Source organism: Rhinolophus sinicus, linkage group LG13 (assembly GCF_036562045.2).
Source record: "Rhinolophus sinicus isolate RSC01 linkage group LG13, ASM3656204v1, whole genome shotgun sequence".
NCBI lineage: Eukaryota > Metazoa > Chordata > Mammalia > Chiroptera > Rhinolophidae > Rhinolophus > Rhinolophus sinicus.
Window position 1 is genome coordinate 9,247,439 of NC_133762.1, and position 23,325 is coordinate 9,270,763.

Genomic DNA, 23,325 nt, shown 5'->3' on the forward strand with positions numbered 1-23,325 from the left:
GGGACCCGTGCAGGCAGACAACCACTCGTCTCACCCTCAGCCTTCTTATTCTCACTATTCAGACCCGAGAAAACGTGCGTAATGAAGCCTTATATTTCCTCGTGTTCCAGAGGCAAACTGTGGTGTGGGACGTCCGGCGTGAGACAGTTTTAAGGTCCTGAAAGAGCCCGCAATGCCTGCTGAAACGAAAACGTTTCAAGAAAAGGCCCCAGCAAGAAGTGTGACGCTACAAAGAGGGTGGCTGTGTGTAAACCCCGATACCGGTTCTGTAACACGCTCTGTGCACCCTCATGTGCAACACTCCCTCCGAATTCACCAGGAAGGAAGTGATCACCCCCTCGCTGTCCCACACACCAGCAACCCCTAAAAAAAAGCCCTGCTCACGAGCGAGAAAAGACTGAGGTTTATCCCCATCTAATGTCTTAGACTTTTAATAACCAGGCTTTTTGAATTAAATAGTACCCATCCTCGGAGTGAATAGGAGTGGGCTTGATTTTAAGGTAAGGGGTAGCGGGTGGCAAGAGTGACATTTGCCCTCATGAGCCTGACCTTCCTCCCCTACCCAGGACCTGTTTTTTAATGTTCTCTCTTCCTGCCTCTGAGCGCTGGCTCCCACTTTTCCTCAAGGGATCAGAGTTACAGTAAGTCCTCACTTAATGTGGTCAATAGATTCTATGAGTTTCAGCAAAACGACGTGGCAAAACCAATTTTCCCACAGGCTCATGGATATAAGCAAGAGTTAAGGTCCTACGGAGTCTCTGAAACACTGCAACAAAATGGTGTCGGACACGATGCTGTTATCCTAACACGACGCTGTTATCCGAGGACCTGCTGGGCCATATTTGCAAAAGCTCATTATGTTGCTTTTTCCTCTCCTGACTTAAGAGACCACTTCTTGCCACCAGATGCACAGGGCTCGGAAAGAAAGAAAATGCATCCTTAATAAGGATGCTTAATATTCCTTATTTAATGTCAGAAACCCGATCAGCAAATTCACGGAGGATGCCAAGGTCCTAGAGGGGGATGCCGCCCAAGAGAGTTGCTATTCAAAGCCCAACGTGTTACTGGGAAAAGGTGATGTTATAATCACGGTCTCGGGAAGGGAGGGAATTTACAGAATTACAAACGTTGGCAAGAAAACCCGGACTTGACATTGAAAAGAAGTTCAGCCAGGGAGAAGAACAGGAAATAAAAATGAAACCCCCCAATTATGCAGGAATGGAACCGATAGATGCCTGTCAACCTCATCTCTCTGGCTGCTTTCAAAATGTCACCTGTCACAAATAAAGAACAAGCCACAGGTTCGTAATGTAGCAAGAGTTTGAAATGGATTAGGAGTAGCCTTCAAAGGCGAGCTCACTGGGTTTGTGTTTTCGTTTTTTGCTACAGTTAGAATCTGAGAACTACAAAACGTAGAGTAACTATGGCAGGCAGGGCATATTGCCAAAGTGTTTAGAAGCAGTAATTTGTCAAAGAAATGGCATACGGTACCCAACTGGGCTCTTTACTCTAAAACAAATAAGAAAAGTGCAAAGAAATGGTGGGAGCAGCCGTGCCCCATGGGTTTCTATGCTTCTGTATGTTCTGCCAGGGCTGCCAAGCATTCAGGCACTGAGTAGACATTTGTTGATACTAAGAAATTAGAATTAAGACAGGACAAGGGCACAGTGATTATGTTTTTAAAAAGTCCTTATCTCTTAGAAATAAATACTAAATATTTACAGATAAAATGATGTGTCTAAAATTTCGGAAACAGTCTGTCTGAAATAACTACGGAGAAGGGAAAACTGGGTGGAGGGCAAGACGAAACAAGAAAGGCCATTGGGTGATGGACGCTCTGAGGTTCATTCAACTCTCCTTTCTACTTTGGGATAGGTTTCCAATTTCCCACAATACACAATTATCCTACCAAAACTCAATCTGGGGCCGGACACAATCAATAGACATGTTCAATTTATCACTTACTAAGAGACAGGACTTTGGATGAGTTAATTCTGCTGAGCCTGTTTCTTTCTCTGTGAAATGGTCATGATGAAGATGAAACGAGAACACCCAAGGGCAAGGCTGAGCTCAGTGCCTGGCAAACAGTGGGCATTCCAAGGGGGCTTCCCCCCCCCACAGCTTTCCACATCATCACCGGTGCAGACAGCAAGCCGGGGGGACCTAATCTTCCACCCAGACTTTAAATTAAAAACCTGCTTAATGATCATGGCTTATTTGCTTAATAGTCTCCAGCAGGAGTGAAATGCATTCTTAAGAGAACACGCTGTTTTGTGTGACTGAATAGCAATCTCTGTTTTCCCCCTTCACAGACACACACACACACACACACACACACACACACACACACACACGCAGAGCTAGTGGCCCCTCTCGGGAGGGCCCTCTGTGAGTGACAGGAAGTGAGCACCGTCTCCCCAGCTGCAAACACTCCCAAGTTCTGAAAACGCATCTCCCAGACGTCCAGATAGCCAGTTCGGAGACAGCACTTTCCATTCTGCGCCTCAGCTTGGGTGAGAGGATCCGTCATGTTAGTTCCTTGCCTGGATAATGCATCCCATCAGGGAACAGCATGTGACACCTTTGAAAAACGGAGTTTACACAAGTCCTTGCTTTGGGAGCACACAGAATGGTGTTTTGCTTTTTCCCCCCCTCACAGCAGCTATGGTTTGGAAGACGGCAAGTCTCTTTGGAGGGTATTGAGTAATTACTCACACGTGTAAAATATTCCTCAGCACATTTGGTCAATACTTTCCAACTCCGCATCTACAAATAGATGTGTAGGTTCCTTTTAGCCTGGCGTTTCATTCTGTCTGCCCTATGTTTCAAGCTTTTGCTTTTTATGACAGTCACTGATAGTTTTCTGGGAAGCAGAGGAACACATCACTTGGAGAAAGGACCCCCTGGGCTCAAGTTCCCACTCCCCTCCCCCGGCTGTCCGTTACTGGGCGGGTTATTCCATCTCTCTGGGTCCTGGTTTCCTTCCATAAAATGCAGACAATTAAACCTAACTCAAAGGACTGTTTTGAGAATCACACCAGAGACTATGTGTAGAGACCAGCGCCCAGTCTCTAGCACGTATGCAGTGCTTCATAAATGTCTGTTGATATTATTACTGTGACGGCCACGTCTTCTCAGCACCTTGCATGGTGACGGACACGTGGTAAGCTTCTCAATGAACGTTTGTTAAATCAATGAGTGGATGAATGAAACGTAGACAATTAAATTTAACACATCTCTGCTTGTTAAAAACGAGTGAAGGTATTTTACGTCTCTCAAAAATACGGTGCTATTATCTGAAACATATGCATTATAATATTATGCAATTATAATTAAAGTTACTGTTCACTGGGCATGTAATAAAATTCAATCAAATTCCAGGCAGATGCCTCGGAACTTTTCTAACAAAAATTCCAGGACAATGTATGTCTCTCCAGGTTCTTTGCAGCAGTAGCCATGTGGAGGGCAATTTGGAGACAGGCCAGATGGGGCACAAGGACACTCAGCAATGGTGGATGAAATCATCTAGGTGAGAGATGCAGAGAGCCTGCCCTGGGGCAGTGAGGGGGGTAGAGAGGGCCCCAGAAGTCAGGCACAGGGACCCTCAGGAGCCATAATCCATAAGAGGCAGTGGCTTTTCAATGCAGGACGTGGGAGGAAAAAAACAAGGTGAGTCAATGACAAAGCAACACTGCGATGAAATTAAGAAGTTGAATTTTGGACTTACTGAGCTTACCGCCCCTCATGGCCACCAAGTAGAGATGTCTTTGAACAAGCCAGAAATACACTGCACACAGCTCTTCAGAGCAGCCTCCTGCACAATAGCCAAGAGGTGGAAGCCACCCAAATGTCCATCAATGAATGAACGTGGTCTATCCATACAAAGGGATATTATTCAGCTTTTAAAAAGGAAGGAAATTCTGGCACATGCTATAATACAGATGAACCTTGAGGACATTTTGCTAAGTGACATGAGCCAGACACAAAAAGACTCATACTATATGATTCCACTTTTATGAGGTAACTAGAGTCATAAAATGCACGAAGACAGAAAGCACAGTGGTGATTGCCAGGGGCTGGGAGTTGTTGAATGGGTCCCGAGTTTCGGTTTTGCAAGACGAAAGAGTTCTGTTGCGTAACATGTGAATATACTTAAAACACTACTGAACTGTACACTTTAAAAACGGTTAAGATGGTGAATCTTAGGTTACGATGTGTTTTCTACGATTAATTTTTTAAATTTAAATAAAACCCTGGAAATACGAAGCTGGAGTCATGAGCCAGAGGAGCTCTCAGTTCCCCCAACTTCGCACCAATATTTTTGGACCGAACACTTGGCCACTCGTACCCACTTTCTGCCCTCCGAACCCTCAATCCATTCCCCCAGGCAGACAAGTAGAGATGGTCATTTGTTTACAGGCCCCACAGGCTCTCAAGAAAGTGTGACGTAAAGACCTACGCGGGGGAGCGTGTTCAGCTGCCTGGACCTCTGACCTCCACAATGGCTCAAGGGGGCGGCTGCCACCCTCTGATCCCATGTCAGCATCTCCTTCTGCTAAGACAGTTCATTTCCAAGGACGCCCTATTTTGAGGGTCTTCAGAGCACGCCAGGACTGAGCCCCTGGGGAGGCCCATTATTTGGGGAGGCCTTGGGAATATTACTTTAACTCGTTGATCTCTATTGGTTCTTTCCGTTTTCCTCCTCGTGTGCTCATCGTGCAATCTTTCTCCCCTCCCTTCTTACCCTCGCGTCCCACCTGTCGTCTCCTAGGTTATCGACTCCAGACTCGCACTGGAAAGCAAGTCGGCTAAGCCGAGCCTGGGAGCGGAAAAACCCAACTCCAAATGGCCCAACAGCAACGGGTGTGCACCAGGTCAACGCGGCAGGGCCTGCAATGCTGTCTGGTGAGTGCGTTTCTCTCGCTTTACTACAGGGAGATTGTGAAAACAACTCATGTAGTTTTCTGTGGGAGCAAAACTTTATCTGATGAGAGGTTTAAACATTCCCACGGAGAAGCCAGGGCCTGAGCGTCCTACACTCAGAGCTGTCCTGGCCTAGAAATGTGTCACCATCTCATCTCAGGCTTTAGTACAGCTCCAGGCACTCCTGGGGGGGGGGGGGAGGGACAGAGGGAGGGGAAGAGGACAGGAAGAGGGAGAGGGAGAGGGAGAGGGAGAGGGGAAAATAATTAGGTAGCTGGTTAAGTCACTTTGAATACTTAGCAAGGCACCCTTGGGGTCCTATATTATCCTGGTGGGGACATAACAGTTGTGGGGGCAGAGCCCCAGAAAGTAGTTTCCAGGCTCTCGGCCTCACATAGACAGGTGCTGGCTCAGGTAGTAAATGGCCAACTGTGATTGCATTGCCATCAGCTGTGGCTAGTTGGCCGTCAGCTGTAACCAGTGAGCCATTGGCCACAATATAACTGCTGTGGCTACGCTAGCAGGGAGGAAGAGAGAGAAAGAATGGGGGCTAGCAAGAAGATGGTGGCTGGGCTGGCAAGTGTGGATGACGGTTTGCGGACAGTGTGGATCCAGCCTCCAGTGAGAGTATAGTGCCGCCAGAGAGAATATAGTGGTATGACTCCCCTACCTATGGCTCCGTGGGTGTTCCTTTTTGGCCTCACCATATCCTGCGTTCTTGTATGGGGAGCGGGAGCAGAGACCCCGCCGGCCTCCCTGCATGACAACAGTGTTTACAGATGGGGGAAAGGGGAGCATAATATGGAAAAGACATGAAATATGGTCTTTGGGATGATGGCACCCAGGACTGTAATCCAGGCCTTGCCACGAACTAGCTGAGTGACGCAGCGCTTAACCTCCATCAGCCTCAGTTTCTTTACCATAACAACCTCTGCTCCCTGGGCTGCAGGTGGAAGGAGCGAAAGGCCACGTGCAAACCGCCAGTCCTCTGTCACACAGCTGTGACCCCATCCACACAGCTCGTGTACTCAGTGTCACTGTGGTCACTATTCAAACCCACATATGCGTAACACACTTGTCTAAACACGCAGACAGCTGCTGCCTTTTCTTTGTGACAGCAATGGATCCTAAAACTGAACTCTTGCTCACAGCCAGTAACGAGAGCAATACAAAGTAATACAAAAGCACCAAGGTGGGAGGCGTTTGCTCTGTATCCAGCCTGATGGCCTTTAAATTTGTCGTTAGCTCCTGAGGTACAGGTATTAATGTGACCGTAAGCCAATCCAGGGATCCGGCTGGACCAGCACCAGGTCCTCTCCCCTGAGACACAAATGTGCCTACAGATCTGAGGCTGGAGTCGGTGAAATGATTTCAATCTAATAATAGACACCACTGGGTTTTAACAGGTTCCTTCCAAGTGTCCACACACCCTTCGAGAACCTATCAAAACCTTGCTGTGTTAATGAGGACTCTTGCGGGGGAACCCAAATTCCCTTTGTAAAGTCCATTAACAACCCACAAGGCAGGTGGGCAAACGTGACTGTTCTTAGTTATAAGGCCTGGCCCAGAAAGGGCGGGATGTGCTTACGACATTAGAGAGAGAGGGAGAAAAGCACGTCTCCTTGGAGAGAAAGTAGGATGCACTAACCCCCCCCACCACCACCACCACCACTGCACTTCCCAGGACGTGAGGGTAGGTAATTGGCAAATATAGGAAGGAAGTTTCTCAAAGGAACCAACTATCCCCAAAAGCTTTGGGACCAGAAGCTTTTTGCCATAAACAGTTTGCCAAATTCATTCACATCCCCAGATGATTTGGGAGACTCTGCACTACTTCCTGTCTGCTTGTGTGCAATTGCCCTAACAGCACTTTTCTCAGTAAGAACACATGGAAAGTTTTGACTTTGAGAGTTCAGATTCTATTAATGATCCAAGCGCATTTTTAAAATGGTTTTTGCCTTCAGAGCCAAAGCAAAAAGTTTTGATTTTCCTATCTGTGCATCACTTCAAGCCAGCACAGAAAATGTGCTGAATATTACCCCAAACACCTAGTTAGGCAAAGGGAGGCAAGGGATGGAAAATTTCAGCCCCAAAGGAATTTTTTTTTTGGGGGGGGGTGTTGCGGGGGCGGGTGGTGGCGGCAGCAGGGGAGGAGGAGGGCTGAGAGGGCGACTCCAACGCCGGAAAGGCATTCTGACTCTTCACCCAGAGAGGCCTAAGTGATGCCCAAATGCTTCCTGTTGCAAGTACAGCAGCTCCCCAGGGAGCCAATCAACTAGAGAGCTGAGCAGGGCCATCTGTCACTCCGTACAGCTTATCACCTCAAGTGTCTTCCTTACCTCACCCGAGATGACTGCTGTCACGGTCTGCCCAGCAGAAGGGTTTTATACAGTTTTAACCTGGGTTGTGGTCATGAACCTCTTGGAGAATCCAGGGAAAGCTTCCCCACAAGAGCACATCTCCATGTAAGTTTAGAAGGTTGTGGCTCTCCCCTACATCACCTGCAAGAACCTTTAGCTTCAAGTAGCTCAGTTACGGAGCCCTCGATTTCTCCAGGCGTTAAGGCACGTTCCTGAATCCCAGCTCTAAACACTACACTGAAGTTTTTTATGAATATCCATTAGCCACCTCATGCTTTAGTACCTAGATTTTGTCTGCACGTGGACACACACACACACACACACACACACACACACACACACGGCTTGGCAGGAATGCAACAGCAAAGCCAAGTTGAGAATAGAAGGTGTTCATTTAGTGTATCGCCTCCTGACAATATGAAGTCATTAGAGGGAGTGAAATAAGGTAGCTTTGGCGACTGCAGTCCCGCGAAGGAGCCAGGGTTGGTTATGTTTTTTCCATTCAGTAAAGAGCACCACTGAATAAGCTGAGCGCGCCACACTCTCCTGCCCACATAAGCCATTTGCTATTTAAACACCTACTGTTCCTGCACAAAGCCTGCCCACAGGTGATTTTTAAACACTTTCTCGCTTGTTTGGGGTGGCCAGGGAGGAAGGGGAGGGGGCCTTACTTTTGGCCTCTGGGTCCTGTATTACAAGTGAAGTGTCCATGAAACAGTGAAATGAAGCACTAAACCAGAACTTTCACCCTAGTGCTTCTTCTTGTGTGTAGAGGGTCAGGAGTCTCCCTTCAGTTCTTCAGAGTATCTTGAGTGAATCTCTTGATGTTGTGAAAGAGCGAGCACTGTGATCAGAGGACAACTGCCTTCTACGTGTTTCCTTGGACAGAAACACTCTTCCCCGTGGAAGGTGCTAGATCAAACCTCAAGAGGAAAGCAATGCAGTCCAATACTTACACAACCTAACAGGGCAGTCGAGCCTCATCAGGCAAGATCCTAATGGCTGCAAACGTTGGAAACAATCATTAAAAGTACAAGTAACTGGGATTCTAAGGGCCAGTGCTAGCTTCAGGCATCGCTGGATCCAGGGAGCCCTCTCTCTCTCCTGGTCCATTTTCCTTTGTGCTGTCTTCATTCCTAGGTCACGTTCTCTGCATGTGCCTGCAAAGATGGACAGTGGACTCTCTGGGCATTCAGAGTTCATACAGCTAGCAGTCCAAGAAGAGAAAGTAACCTCTGTCATTTTCTCTCTCTCTCTCTCTCTCTCTGTTTTTCAAACCTCACAGCGGACTCTCATGGTCTCAGTCCTTGGGCCAATAGTGACAGACCAGAGCCCTCTGTGTGGTGGATGGCCACGCCTGGATCACACGGTCATTTCTGCGGCCTGCGAGAACCACCTGGCATGGGAAGAGGTAGTTTCCCAGTGAAAAGACAACGTGCTGGACAGACAAACGCAAACGTCCACAACTATTCCATGAGGCCCTGTGATGCTGAAGAATCCTGCAGCAACGAAGAACTCACTTCCCCTGAACAGGGCCACTGACCTCTAGTCCCTGTGTTAACAATAGCCAGTCACAATCCTCTACGGAAACCAAACCCTTCATGCCATCTGCTCTCACAGAATGCCTCTAGTAGGTGAAATGGGGGGGGAACGAAGCCAAGATTATTCCCTCTCAGAAAGGAGAAGTAAATAGTCTACAAATAAACTAAAGGAAAAAACATGCATGTTACTTGGGAAAATATCTCAGAATCTTTTTTTTTTTTTAAATTTTAAGAACAAGACCTGTGTTAGAGTTGAACAGAAAAATACAATGGGTCTGGTCTGCTTTTACGAGCAGGTACAGTAAGAGGTGGGAGGTAAGTAATAATGAACGGTCATCGTTAAGAGTCCAACAGAGGAAAAACTCCCTTGCGTGGGTCTTCACCTTTCCCACGAATCCACTGGGGTCGGCCTGGGCCTCCCCGGCCTTACACGCTACGCTGTCTCTCAAACACTTCGATCCTGGGTTCTAAAGTCTCTGATCAAAGATGCTCTCAAAAAGCAATGCACGCGGCAGGCCCCAGCCAGCCCCCCAGGGTTTGGTTTCTGCATTGCTAGCGCCCCCTCAGGGAACTGGGAGTCGCATGGTTTCCTTCATCTGGCCATGCTTAGCTTGGAAAAATGGCTTAGTTTCCTTCCCATCCTGCAATTCCCATTCTTATGAGACAGGAAGCAAAGCCTCAACCAAAACAGCACCCAGAGAGGCCTGCTCAGAGGGTGGCTTTCGCTCATTTCTGCCTCCAGGTCCTGTGTGCGTGCACGAGCGCCCCCCACCCCCTCGTGCCCCCACCTGACGCCTGGATCATTTGGAACCACAGGAAACAACACTATTTATTCTGGCGGTGGCATTCACGAGGTCCAACTGCTTTCCTTTCCTCCTTTCATCTTTATCGGCTATTCATAAGGTGAACGTGACCTGAAATTGATGGTCTAGAGCACAGAGCCCCAAGTGGCAAGCCACCACCGTGTTCGAGCTGGCTGACGTGCCCCTAAGCCACAGGGGTTTGGAGACGATGTCAACAAGCTGGCAATTCAGTCCACTTGAAAAATACGGATTTCCAGTCTCTCTTAAAAAAAAAAAATCAGAGCTGGCAAGATGGACTTTGCATTCCCGTGGAGCACCCAAAGGCCAGCACAAGGCAAGGACCGGGGCTCCCCAGACACGCCCCCCACCCCGTCTCATTTGCTAGCGGGGCCCGTGCAGCACTCAGGGTCCCCAGCTCCGAGCAGCGGGTGTGGGCCGGGCTGCAAAACAAGGCCCAGGCCCAGAGTCTCTCTTGCCGACACCCTCGGGCCTCACTCCTTTATCTTCCGGAGGAAGTCACAGTAAGGCCGACGGCTGGTTTCCAGCTCACACGGAATCTACTGGACCTAACTGGAGCTTTTAAAAATTTCAACAAATATTCAAAGAGCAACTTCCAGCATTTCTAGGTTGACAACGTTTTACGCCTTTATCTGCCATAACGTTTATTGTTTATGATATATAAAAAAGCTTGTAGGTCAATTGACAAAAAGCAGGTTTTAACTAAGTAAAAATAGATACAAAGAAAAAAGGCAAATGAAATATACCTAAATAGTGACAGTCATAGTCTATAGGCACCTGGATGATAAATTATTTATTAATTAATGTTTGTTTTTCCCAAGTTTACTAAAATGAGAACACAGTCTTTTAAAAAACGGCAACAATATTCAGAAGCAGAAGAAGAAGCAATGTGTTAGAACCCAGAAAGCCAACCAATACATCATGTTGGGGCAACGGCCAGCCTCTGGGGTGCCTCCAGATATAATATAAAGCAGAGAGCCTGCTGCCTGGGGCAACGCTAGCACTTTAAGTATTTTGAGATGAGCCACAGGAAGGGGTCTGCAGGAAAAGAAGAGCCCCGCTGATTTAATTCAGGACTGAAGAGGTTGCTATTCTCAGCTCCACTAGATGGATTATCTCCCAGGCTGAAAATCTCGATCTAACTGCTCTTGTCCGCCTGCGTGGTTACATAAGTCAAACACTCCTGCCTCAGTTTCTACACCTGGAAGTGGAGGTGCTATGACCATCAAGATGAACAGAACAGTGTTTATTGGTCTCCACTGTGGACATGATGATGATGCAAATGACACCTAGGCAAAGCCTGGCAAGGTAGGTCCCAGCCTTGTTTTCCTGAATAAGGACACAGGCTCAGGTCAACTGGAAACGTGTCCAAATTCTCAGTGGTAGGTCTGTGGCAGAGCCATAAATTGAATCACAAGGCTGTCAAGACTCCAGAGCCCAGGCAGTGAGCACAGCAGCGAGTCCATGAACGATGGGGCATGAATTATGAGCCCTGAAAATGAATGAGAAATACCAGCCTGGGCAACGTGGAAACGTCAGATAAGAGCCACGCGCAAGTTTCCCAGCACACTGCTAAAACATCCAGAAAACAGCATGTGACCAGCCGTGGGGGGAGATGAAGTGGAACATAGCCAAACAAATTGACCAGTTTTACAGTGTCATTTATTGTAGAAAAAGAAATTAATGAGGGAAACTTCAATATCTACGAAGTACAATGAGCTATGTCTGCGCCCACAAGGGACAGCTTTTTAATTATTTTTTCGGATGAACTGCAATCACAGCGTATTTGATCCATACCCGACCCACGCTCTTTGGAGAGTTAAAACACATTTTACCCAATGTCAAGTTAAAATAAAAACTCATCAGAAGCAAAATAACTCCAGGCTCCCACGGCTCTGAAGGCAAATTGGGTTCTCTCTGGTTGCTGGCGGGTATTATAGTGACCTTTGTAATAAACAAACACTTGGCATATGAAATTGGAGAATAATTTCTCTTTGCATCATTAACCGGAACACAGAGGCTTCCACTGGGTTTCAATGTAAGTGCTAAACCATGAAAACATGACACTTCCGTGTCTAAAACACGTGTCCCCCAACTTGGAGTGATTGCTGTGTATCGGGGCACCCTGCAAGGGCCCCATTCTTCCTAGGAATACAGAAGGTCCCTGCAGAAAACCTCTTCCAGGAACCACTTTCCTCTAACCAGCTTCTACCCATAGCTGTCTCTGTCTCTAAATCGTCCTGTGTGTGTGTATGTGTGTGGGTGTAAGCGTGCGCGCATGTGCCAGTGTTAGCACGTGTGTATGTTTGCACTCATACGACTCAAAATGATCTGGTTTCATCTTGACCCCATTCTGCGTTTTAAAAATATCATCCACACGTCATGCAATTGCACGGAACTATACACAGACACACAGAGAGACACACAGTTGAATGCCAATGAAACTAGTGAAATCTATTGACGAAACTGCACGGATTAACATCGGGGCCGTTTCTGAGTCTGCGTGTGGTGCTAGACCAACACAAGATGTCACCACCTAGGGCATGGGATGAAGGTACCGGGGTCTTCCCTGTATTTTCCAACAACGTGTGATCCTATCATTATTTCAAAATAAAAAGTTAACAAAAAACAAAGTAACTACATCCTCAATAATCCCTTGGGCACCTTGAAAACCCAACCGACACACCAACAGGACAATGCAGCACCTTATAGAAAAGTTAGGACAAAAAACTACGGCAGGAATCTTGGCTCGGTTTGGTCCCGGTCCCCTCAGCACTGGTTAGAGGGGCTGAATTATGTCCCCAGCAAATTCACAAGAGGCATTTAGGAGACGAAGGAGCACGAGGGATGTGCACACAGAGGGATGATCCCGTGAAGGCACGAGGAGGCGAAGGCCCCTCTGTAACCACGGAGACAGACTTCAGAGGAAACCACGTCACTCACACCTTGATCTTGGACTCCCTGACTCCAGACCTGTGAGAAAATGCATCTCTGTTGTTTTAGCCGCCCGGTCCGTGGTGTTATGTTATGGCACCCGAGACACTAATACAGTACCCGTATCCTGCATGCCCCTCATCTGTTTTCGTCCCAGTAACAAGCTCCTCAGCCCTGGGCACCCTCTTTAAGAGAGAAATGGCACCTGAAGTGAGGCGGGAAACCGCATCTGTAAGGGACACAGGTCCCAGCCCAGAAGAGCTAAGTTTTAGCCTCCTTCTCTCTACCCACGTGAGGCTGGTGTCCAGGTATGTGCATTATCAAAACAGGGAAAAGGGATCACAGTTTCTCAGGGCAGGCCCTGAAGGCAGAACCAGAACCAGAACCAACGTGTGGAGAGCTGTAAGGAGACAGATTTCTAACACAACGTAAGGACAATTTCCTACTGGCTATCGTTGATCAAAAATGGGATGACCAGCCATGCAGTGTCCACTGCTCAGGAGAGAGGTGAGAAGAACAAGAAACACACCAGCTGCCCCTGCTCAGAAGTCTCAGCTCTGATCTGCACCCAGCTCTACTCAAAGCACGAGGAAACAGGGCACACCCTCTTTCCAGAAGTCTGCACTGTTGGCTGGCACCACCCTCCCCTCTCCTTCCTACTCCCATCTCTCTGTTCCGGCTTTGACACCCACTCTCCATCCCAATAGCACCTCTCCCCTCAGATTTGAGACACACTGCCCTCTTCCCACCTTCCTGGCTCCTACGATTTTTATTTCCTGGTTTCAGATTGTCTGTGGCATGTCTAACTGGCGTCTGACCCCCTGGACCATCCACCAGCCTCTTCGCCCCCACCCCAGCCTGGTGAAAGATCCCCGACGCACCTGGAAAATTCATCACTGTCAGACCCAGAGCCCAGCCACCCAGCTAAGTTATCTTAGGCAAGTGACTTACCCTCTCAGAATCACAGTTTACCTGTCTGCCTCATTTATAACAGCAAAAAATTTAAAAATTCATGTCCAACATAGAGGGCATTAAATATTAAGGTATATGCCCATGAGGGAATATTATGTATGCAGTCAGAACGTCACAGACTATTTAGTGACAGAGAAATGCTCATGAAATATTAAGAGAGAAATGAAATCGCAAAGCACTGTTTATTATAAACACGTTTGTTTTGTAGAAAAGAATACCAGTGCAGAAAGACTATATAATCGTAAAGCTATGAGTAATTATTTTCTAATTATTCCTTTTTTTATATACTTCCCAAGCTGTCAACAGTGAACACATTAATACTTTTTAACTATAAATAAAGTGATCTTAAAAATATTTACCACTCTCGTTCTGGCTTTTTCCTCCTCAAAGGAAAAAAACAAGGCAACAACCAATTGGCCTAGCAACCTAATGAAAAGAACGCAGGGAGCCCATGATAACAGTCTCCTTATCCTGGCCCTCAATACCACTTGCCATGTTTTGAACTTGGAGAAACGGGACAGCTTAAAAAACTGGGCAAAGGGAAGGTTACCACGTGGGCTAATGGCACGAGTGGACTCTCAATTCTTAGACCCATTGAATGGCTTCCACTGCTACCCTGTCTGATCCGTCCTCTAGGAAGAAAGTGAGTGCCACGTGCCACCCATGGGTCATTATCTAGCCACGCGGTGTGGCTTGGTTCTACATTGTGCCGGAGTGAAAAGCTTGCCAGCAGAGCTGCGTCCCCATTCATCAGGTTTTGTCCCCCAGTAATGAGCTCCCTTGGCTCCCTCCCCACGCTGGAAAGGAGCAGCCACAGAACGGTGCCAGCCAGAGAAGCCCCTTGTGAATGGCCCATCTAGGACTCTAGGAGTTTGGCAGTGGCCCCGGCCACAAGAGGCCAAAGCAGAAAGTCATTTCAGTGGAAAACTATCAGCTTGACTCAAGATGGAATGTGTCACTTCCCCCTGGCGGTAGTGGGGTCGGTGGCATGGCCACAGATGTGCAGAGGGCACCCATGTGGTGACCCACGATGCAGGCAGCCCACCGTGGGAAGGCTTGTCACCAGTGACCTGGGGCCTGAACCCTGTGTCGTTAGCACCCCTTTCCCTGCTGACACCCACAGGAAAGGGTCAGCTGCGACTGCCTGGGTTTTACATATGCAGTATTTCTGATCTCCAATCCACACTCACGTTTCAGGCACCTGACCAGACAGCTGGTCGTCAGCCGCTCTCTCTTAACCAGCTTGGCAGGAGCTGGGCCCAGAAGGCATACGCGCTATTCCACCCCAGTGGGCACACGTATACTCACCACCCCAGTGCCCATCCCTTTAGACGTCCCTCCTCTCGCAGGGACTTATGAGGCCGTGATTCATATCAATTCCGTTCAGTGGGCTCCCCTAAATGCTTCCCAAAGCAAATGTAAGTGGCTTTAGGAACCAGCTCCCTATTAGAGGAGATAAACGCTAAAATATTCCCATTATCACTAACATGTTTTTACAACCTGCACAATAAATGCACGGACCAGTTATTTTCTGCCTTCTTAAATTGCTCCTGGAGAAGTCAAACCGTGCATGGAATACGAGGCCACCTATTGAGGCCGATCTGTGCAGAGGCTTGCTCTCTGCAGCTGCCACGAAACCCATTCGGAGACACGCAGCGTCCCCCTCCGTGGCCCTGTGCTGTCAGGGTTTGGAATGTGGCCTGATGGACCAGAGCCACCAAGATACCCATGCACCACACAAACAGTAGACGCCCCAACTCTGAACGCTTAACTATCTACCATGAGGGAAAGGGTGCCCACAGAGGAACGTGGCTGAAACGCTCTTCCCACCACAGACTCGCTGCAAATCCCACAAAGGCTCAGAGCTGGAGAAGGCCCCTTGTCAGCTCTACTGCACATGCTTCCGCCTCCCGCCTCTGAAACCCACATACCTCCTTATCGTAAAGCTTTGCACACACAAACCAGGCCCCGTCCAGTGCAGGCAAGTAGCCGAACTTGTCAGGGAAGACTCGGAAGACGGTTGTGAGCCCGCGGCTCCAGCGAGGACGTGCCGAGCAGAGGTGATTTACCACTGGTACGACTTGAGCAGGAATTCTAGGGAGACGTTTTTCTACTTGATTCTATCATCCCAGACAAGAACTCAGCTTCTCCACCGCCTGCTTCCTTCTCTGTGCTCTGTCTTCTACACTTGCTGTTATCACTGCCAGAAAACCCCTCTCCCAGGGGCCTAGGGGGACACCCATCAAGCCAGAGACCAATCATCTGGCCGGACCTCCAGAGACAATTGTGGCTCCACGCTGGGTCCCGTCCCGTGTCCTCGTCTGCAACAGTTTCACCTGCAGTAGCTTTCATTCACGCTTTAAAAGTAGCAAAACACAAATGGTTTCCTTCGTCCCCTCTTCCCACGGCGCCCACCTTCAGACACAGTTGTGGAAGCCCCTAACCTCATGGGGAGAGGGACTGGCCATCTCCGGCCTGAGCAGTCTTCTCTTCTACTGTGTTTCCCTGAAAATAAGACCTAGTCAGACCATCAGCTCTAATGCATCTTTTGGAGCAAAAATTAGTAAAAGATCCTGTATTATATTACATTACATTACATGATAAGACCTGTTCTTATATTATATTAAAATAAGACCGTGTCTTATATTAATATTTGCTCCAGAGGACGCATTAGAGCTGATGGTTCAGCTAGGTCTTATTTTTGGGGAAACACGGTACTTTGTGTCCCGTGCTTAGGGCCTGAGCCGGCTCACAGGTGCTGCCTTTCTCACCTGGAGCCTGTTCACAGAGGGCTGAAACATACATCTGCAACTAAGTTTCCAACAACAACAGCCTCTGCTCCCACAGAAAGGCACAGGGACATCAGCATTCAGGTGAGGAGCTGTTTCAAGCCCTGCTGTCTCAGAAAGCTTGGGCAGTGGATGCTGGAAGCTTGGCAGATAGGAGCTCTATGTCAAATTTTGTCAAATTCTATTATAACCCAAACCTCCATGTTATAATAGACTTTATATCTCAAGGCACACTGCTTTTGGGGAAGTACAAAGCTTCCACAGCTAATGTTTTCAAAGCTAAGTGCTGGTGATTGGGGAAATAAATGTCATACAATCCAACAGCTTGTGGGAGGCAAAATTACACTTGGTAACCAAAGAATGGAGAAGCTCAGCAAGCCATTAATGACCATGCAAGTGCCCCAAAGCAGTGGCTAAGGACCAAGGACCCTGTTGGCTGTAAAAACAAATCGCCACTCAAATATTTCTTACCCCCACATCAGCAAATAGGCGTCCATCCTTCCAGGATAAAACATCAGGAACTCTTACAGCACAAAATGATTTTTAAAAACTCACATGTACCTTATTTTTTCTGAAATATCCAGTTCCAGCACATACCCTCATTAACGAAAAAAATTACTCAAAGTCACCAACTTTGAATGATACCAAAGGCCGGGGACGCAATCATCTCTCCCTCTGAGTTTCATTGGGCAATGACCAGATCGCCTTATTAAAAATGGGGGTCTCCAATGTGTAAACCCGATGTACCTTGGTGGCTCAAGCCAGAGTGCCGGAAGTCCACACACCCACACCCACACCCACACCCACACCCCCCCCACACACAGGCAGATCAATAAACACAAAACTCCTCCTGACCTGTCTTCCTACTCAAGGTCCGCTATCATGCTCTAGCACAGCAGAGCTCCCACTCTGCACAGCAGAATCATGTGGGGAACTTTTAAAAAACGCTCTGCGCTGAGGCTGCACCCCAAACCAAGGACACTAGGTTTTCTGGGGATGCAACTCAGACATCGGCACTTGTCACATTCCCTGACTTTTGGAAGCCAAGTCTGAAAAACATTGCTCTGGAGAAATACGAAGCTCACAGGCCCACCTTTCCTTCCTTTGTCCACACGCCCAGATTACTAACTAACAGAGACGCCCACACCCGGCTCCGGGGCGCTCCTACCTATGTAGAGGGAGGAATCCTTCCTGCGCACGTGGTCGTCGATGTAGGAGACACCCAGGGGCTGCACGGGGGTAGCACCAATGCCCAGGAGCACCTGGGCCCCAATCAGCAGCAGGTACATCATGTTGGTGGTGGTCCGGCTGCGGCAGATGAGGTCGGGGTCCGGCCCCTGGTCGCCGCGCGAGCCGTTGGCGGCGCACACATCTCGGCCCTCGGCGCCCCAGCGGATCTCGCCGGCCTCGTACTTGTACTGGTGCGTCAGGAACTCCGGCAGCGCGGACAGCAGCGCGCCCAGCGCCATGACGATGCCCCCGCAGCCGATGAGCCGAGGCCGGTGCCCGCGCGCCCCAAAGTAGCTCACAAAGAGGATGAGCGCCAGGTTCCCGATCTCGAAGCTGCTGGCGATGACGCCCACGTCGGCGCTCTGCAGGTTGAACCTCCGCTCCAAGGTGGTCAGCACGCTCACCTGCGGGTGCAAAACGCAATCTCAGTGCCAAGCCCGGACTCCACGGGGGACCCTCCTCTGCCTCGTGGTACGCCTGCCCCTCTCAAGCCCTCCCACCTGGAGGTTTGCACCAGATGCCAAAAGGCACCTGTGCAAAGTGAATTAAACCTGAGGAGTCCAAGAACTGTCTACTTAGTATGATTACCCTAATTACACAATGAAAGAATTCGCTTTCCCAGCGACTCACAAGTTTGTCTTGGTACCTGTTTCCAACCTGAAAGGTGCTGTCTCCTTACTGAGGAAGCACAGTGTCCCCTATCCCACAGCGAGTTAGTGCCCACGTGTCCTGTAAATGTCCAGAAGTGCAGTTTTCACACGCTATGTCCTATCTGTAAAGCACATGCTGGGAGGACATAAGAGCCTGGGGCTTTTTTCCCAGGAGGTAAGCAGGCCTCAAGAAAATACATCACAACAAAATGAAACAAAAACCTAGGTGGCAAAAGGGGCAAACAAGGAGACCTCATTAGGGTAACCGTTAGCTCTTCCCTTTCTTCTGGAACTGTCCAAACAATGCAGGTGTCCCTAGAGGCCAGCAGGTAAACACAGCCCTGATGTTCTATGCCCTAAGGGCCCCTGGATGGAACATCTTTATGACTTTCCCACCTTTGTGTTTTGCCTGCCTTATATTTGTTTAATAAATATTTACCGACTATCTGCTGCTGGCCTGATAATGCCTTAGGCACAAAAGACAGAAAAAAACAAGGGAGAGATGACACCTGCCCTCAAGAGGCCACCTAGCAGAAAGATAGGCATGGACCCAAGTATGACAATAAAGCAACTGGATGTCATATTTACGATGTAAACATCACACTAGGGGTGTCAGGAGAGGCTTTATTTTCGGGCTTCTTGAGGTGGAGAGAAAATGCCAACGGCCTTCCTCTCCTATTTGCAGGTTCCACAGAAGGTATTAGGAGCAAGGCAAGAGTTCCTGTCATGGGAAATCTGACAGCTCTGGCTGGATGGGGAAAAACTCTTCAGCAAAGGAAACAGCGTGAGCAGAAGTCGGGTGGCATGATTTAATAGTGAAATGGAAAACAGGTGGAAAGGTGGGTTGTGGACAGAATATAAGGAGCCACAGATGCCATTCTAAAGGAACTAAACAATCCCGTGCAGTGTGGTGGGTACATCGTGCAAAGAGGACACCTGGCTTGAATCCCATCTATTATTTCCTTAATTAGCTGTGACTTTGGTCAAGTTATTTAGCCTGTCCAAGCCTTGATTGATTTCTGTGAAACAGGAGTAATATCTACCCAGCAGGATGGATGCAAAGTCCCCTAGCACAGAGCGGCCTCTCCCGACCTGGCAGGAAAGTAGGGCGAGGCAGTGAAGGAGAGGGGTGCAGAGCCAGGACTCTGGGGCCTGAAAGTCTGGGTCCACCCTGACTCTGTGACAAGTTACCCCACGCTATCACCTCCCCATATGTAAAATGGGGATACGAGTCCTACCTCTCGGGGCTGGTGCCAGGAATGCTAGGTGAGGGCTCCCTCTAACCATTACGATCATTTATCTGAGGGCATCGGGGAACAGGAAAGGCGTTATAAAGCAGAAGAGTGACACCAAGTGTGGCTGCAGTGTGGAGAATGGATGGTGGATGAGGGAAGAAATGAATGCCAGCAGAGAAAAGGGCTGCATTACTACTGAGAGGCGAGCGAAGGCCTGCGTCAATACAGTGGCAATGGAAATGAGCAGGAAGAGTTTAAAGCAGGGTAGAGGCGGAATTGCATCTCTGAGGAGACTGGGCTGCGTCTGCCCGTCCATTGGGTGGAAGCTGCTCAGAGAAGGGAGGAGGGAGCGTCCCGCGGATCTAGCCTTCCTCCAACGGTACAAACACACGCACTGTTGTCAGCACCCACGCGTCCACAACCTCCCTACAATGTGCACAGTGTGCGTGTAGGTGAGCAAACCTCTATTCTATTGGCCTTTGTGATAAAAAAGAACAGTAGCCCGCTGACTCCTCTTAGCCATACTTTCAACCGCACCCATTTAAACAGACCCCTTCACCCCGCGCCCCGCCCCCATGCTGCCTTCACATAGAAGCAGTTGGAAAGCACCAATAATTTCAGATGCTTGGTTCCCCTCCCCCACTACTTTCTCCCCGTTTCTGACCAATCGGTCCAGGAGCAGCCTGGCCCCGGGGTTCCGTTAAAGGTCCCTAGATGAGTGTGTGAACGGCACAGCGGTACCTCAGTGACACCTACTCCCGTGACCGTTCGTTCCTTCAGTGTTTAAACCCGGGCACAGGTCCCGTCCGTGACCGACAAGACACCCGTGTACCCCTCTATCTCCCACTTTCCAATTCTGAGCCCCGTTTCCCTTGTGCACCAAGCCAAGGCCAGCTCACAGCTGTCATCCCGTGTTACATGGTGACATGATTATTTTTCAAACACCACGTATTTGCAATTGTCGAGAAAAGAAACTGAACGAGTCATGGTCTCATTAACATAGTTTTCAAATACTCCCAAAGAAGTTCCTTCTGAAAAGTTTGGTGAATAAAAACAAAGCCTTCCCTGATTCACTTCTTTCCTTCAGAACACAAACAAGCATGATGGAATATGTGGTCTAACAGAGGCTTCTAGTAGGTAATGTAGCGGGGGAACCCCAAAGAAGGTAGCCTGACTGCCTGGGAGGTGGGGGGTTTCGGGCGTCACACAAGCCATTGTGCTGACTCTCGCGAGATGCCAGGAGGAGACCAGATGCAGAAAAGGGCACATCTGGGCTGGGTCCCCTGGGTGCCCCAGCGTCACCTCGAGCAGTCTGATGTGTCTGCAGCCTGGTGACGTCCACCGTGGGAGGAGAGGTCAGTGAAAGTCGGAGGGAGTGTGGGCAGGTGGGACGCTTGGAGCAGAAGCCCTATTTCACTTGTGCCATGAGGCGTAATGACATGCAGGTCGGGCAGCATATCTGAAACGCGACAACCACTCTGTTTGAGCAGGTGTGTCCTGTCATAAAATATCACGCAGGAATGGACATTTATGATGACAGATAAGGGTGGTGGGGAGAATAGACAGCTGTGGGCAAAAGAAAAATAATCAGCTCTTTGAGAGAGAGCTGCCACCTGTGCCTGCAGCTCTCGTCCTGCCTCAAAGCTGCTCTTGGTAGGGTGACCCGCAGGGGTGACAGGAAGTAGTCGCAGGGGCTTTTCACCCTTGCCTCGGCCTCAGGGAGCCTGTTAGATCAACAAGTGAGCTACACAAACATTCTGAAAAGATGCTTTGTGGATCAATCATATCAGAGGCTCATGTCTTCGCTCACTTCAAACACAATTTTGAGAAGAAGCACTAATGACGTGCGCAGGAGGCCATGAAACCCACTAGTGGCTTTGATGCAGCAACGAACAGTCCCGCCACGAGGAGGACGTGTGCTAAAGGGAACGGCCGTCTCTACTTAATGGGTAACAGGACCGACGGAAAACGTCGTGCTAATTAGAGCTCAAGAAGCCTGAAACCCGAGGAAGAAAGGGAAAGAGGAAGTGTCCTTGCCCTGTGCCAAGTGGATAGGAAGTTATTATTAAAATAATGTGATCTTTACCAGGTTCCTACTACCACAATTAAAAAAGGGGGGCAGGGGGCTTGCATCTCAGAATCGCCTGGAGCCCTTGGTAAAGACAAAGATTCCCCAACCCTGACATGAGGCCGAGGGCCTGAGGTTTTATGAAGCTCCCGGGGTCTCTGATGCCCAGGGAGGGCTGAATCCCACACCCCTGGCATTCCATGGGTCCACGTACTTACTCACCACCCATCTAGAGCTGTGGTCTCATCCTCTGATGACCGCAAATCACCCAGAGGGTGTCAGCCTGCCGGGCTCCAAGATCAGACTGTCTGAATTGGACCGTCTGAGATGGGCCTGACCGCTGATAGTTCTAACAAGCTCCCGGGGATGCTGCTGCTGCAGATCGGGGGGCCATGCTTGGAGAACCATTGCTGCCCTGGACTCCCTCTCCCCAATAAGCCCACCCCACTCAGGACTAAAGAGCTAGTATTTTAAGTTAGATACCAATCGAAATCACCCCGTCATTTTCAGTTCACAGAGACACGCGCTCCACGTAGGGGAAAGGTGAGCTGCCGTTCTGGAAGGCTCTTCAGTCTATGTCATCACAGACATCAGAAGACAGGACACACCAGAGACTGTGTGCAGGTCCAGGTGAGCCAGCCTGACCTTCCAAAGGGCCAAGGTCATCAGGAACGCAGTAAGAAGCCAAGTTCTCAGGAGCAGCCGCTGAAGGTCGGCACTGCTCTCGCAAGCCCTCCCAGTCTGTCCACTATCCTACTCTGCTTCGCCGAGTGCAGCCTGGACCTCACCTAGAATCACCTGGAAAGCTTCTGAAACACACCAGAGCTGTCTCCGCACCACCAGGACTCTGCTCTGATGTCAGCTGAGAGCTGGGACGGGCATGAGTATTTTCAAAGCTCCCAGGGGCCTCTAATACACAGGCAGCAGAGAGAGGTGTGTGTGTGCAGGAACGGACTGTAGCACACCGCAGAGGGAGTATACACGCGTGAGCGGCTGCAGCAGTGCAATCTGGCCACACCCATGCGGCATGGGAGCCGGACAGCAAGTTCCAATCTGGCTTCGACAACACTTGGCCAAGTCAATCGTCCTGAGCCTGTGCCCACATCTGGGCAGTGGGGACAGGACTTGCTTGAGTAAGTGTTACAAGCTCACACATCAGAGCAGCTGGCACATAGTAGGTGCACACAGAAGAGACGCCCTCATCACTGGTGTGCACGCTCTGTGTGACTTCCAGGTCGATTCCACACATAGCACCTGCTCCATGGGAGACGCAAGAAACCTCACTGCGACTGGGAGACAATGCCTGGCCTGTGGGAGCTTACGGCGTGGGGAGAGGTGAAAGACGCAATCAAACAACAACACAGCCTCCGACAGAGGGGCATACAGTAGAGTGGCAGAGGGCTCAAGGGAAGGAGAGCACACTGCACGCGGAGAAACATATGTGTGGGATACAATCAGGATGAACTGGGTTTTAACCGATTTGGGGGGAGCGTGGGGGTGCCAAGAGCAAAGACCAGTGGCGTGGGGAGGCTTGGCATGGCGCGCAGAAAGTTCAGACCACCCCTGGGGAAAGGGCAGAGACCTTTTGGCCTCAGAGGAGGCATCTGAGATAAAACGGCCTTGGAGAGGAGCCGGGGACCTGCCCTTGACTTGGAGGTCACTGGGGAGCCAAGGGAAGCTCCTGAGCAGGAGCCATCCTTCAGCAGCGTTTCCCTGGCAGCGCTGCATGGTATGCAGAGGGGAGAAACTGCCCAGGCAGCTATTTCAACGGCCCTGGTGAGAAATGAGGCTTCAGCAAGCAG

At 49.4% G+C, this 23,325-nt stretch overlaps 1 protein-coding gene across 2 annotated transcripts in view; it reads right to left on the bottom strand.

Annotated features, from left to right (window-relative positions):
- Nucleotides 1–23,325, bottom strand: part of SLCO3A1 (solute carrier organic anion transporter family member 3A1) — a 262,503-nt gene that overhangs the window by 192,120 nt on the left and 47,058 nt on the right. For both annotated transcript variants that reach the window (XM_019726695.2, XM_019726694.2), the window contains exon 2: nt 17,509–17,974. In XM_019726695.2, coding sequence (XP_019582254.1) covers nt 17,509–17,974 — 466 coding nt within the window. The remainder of the gene's footprint in view (nt 1–17,508; nt 17,975–23,325) is intronic.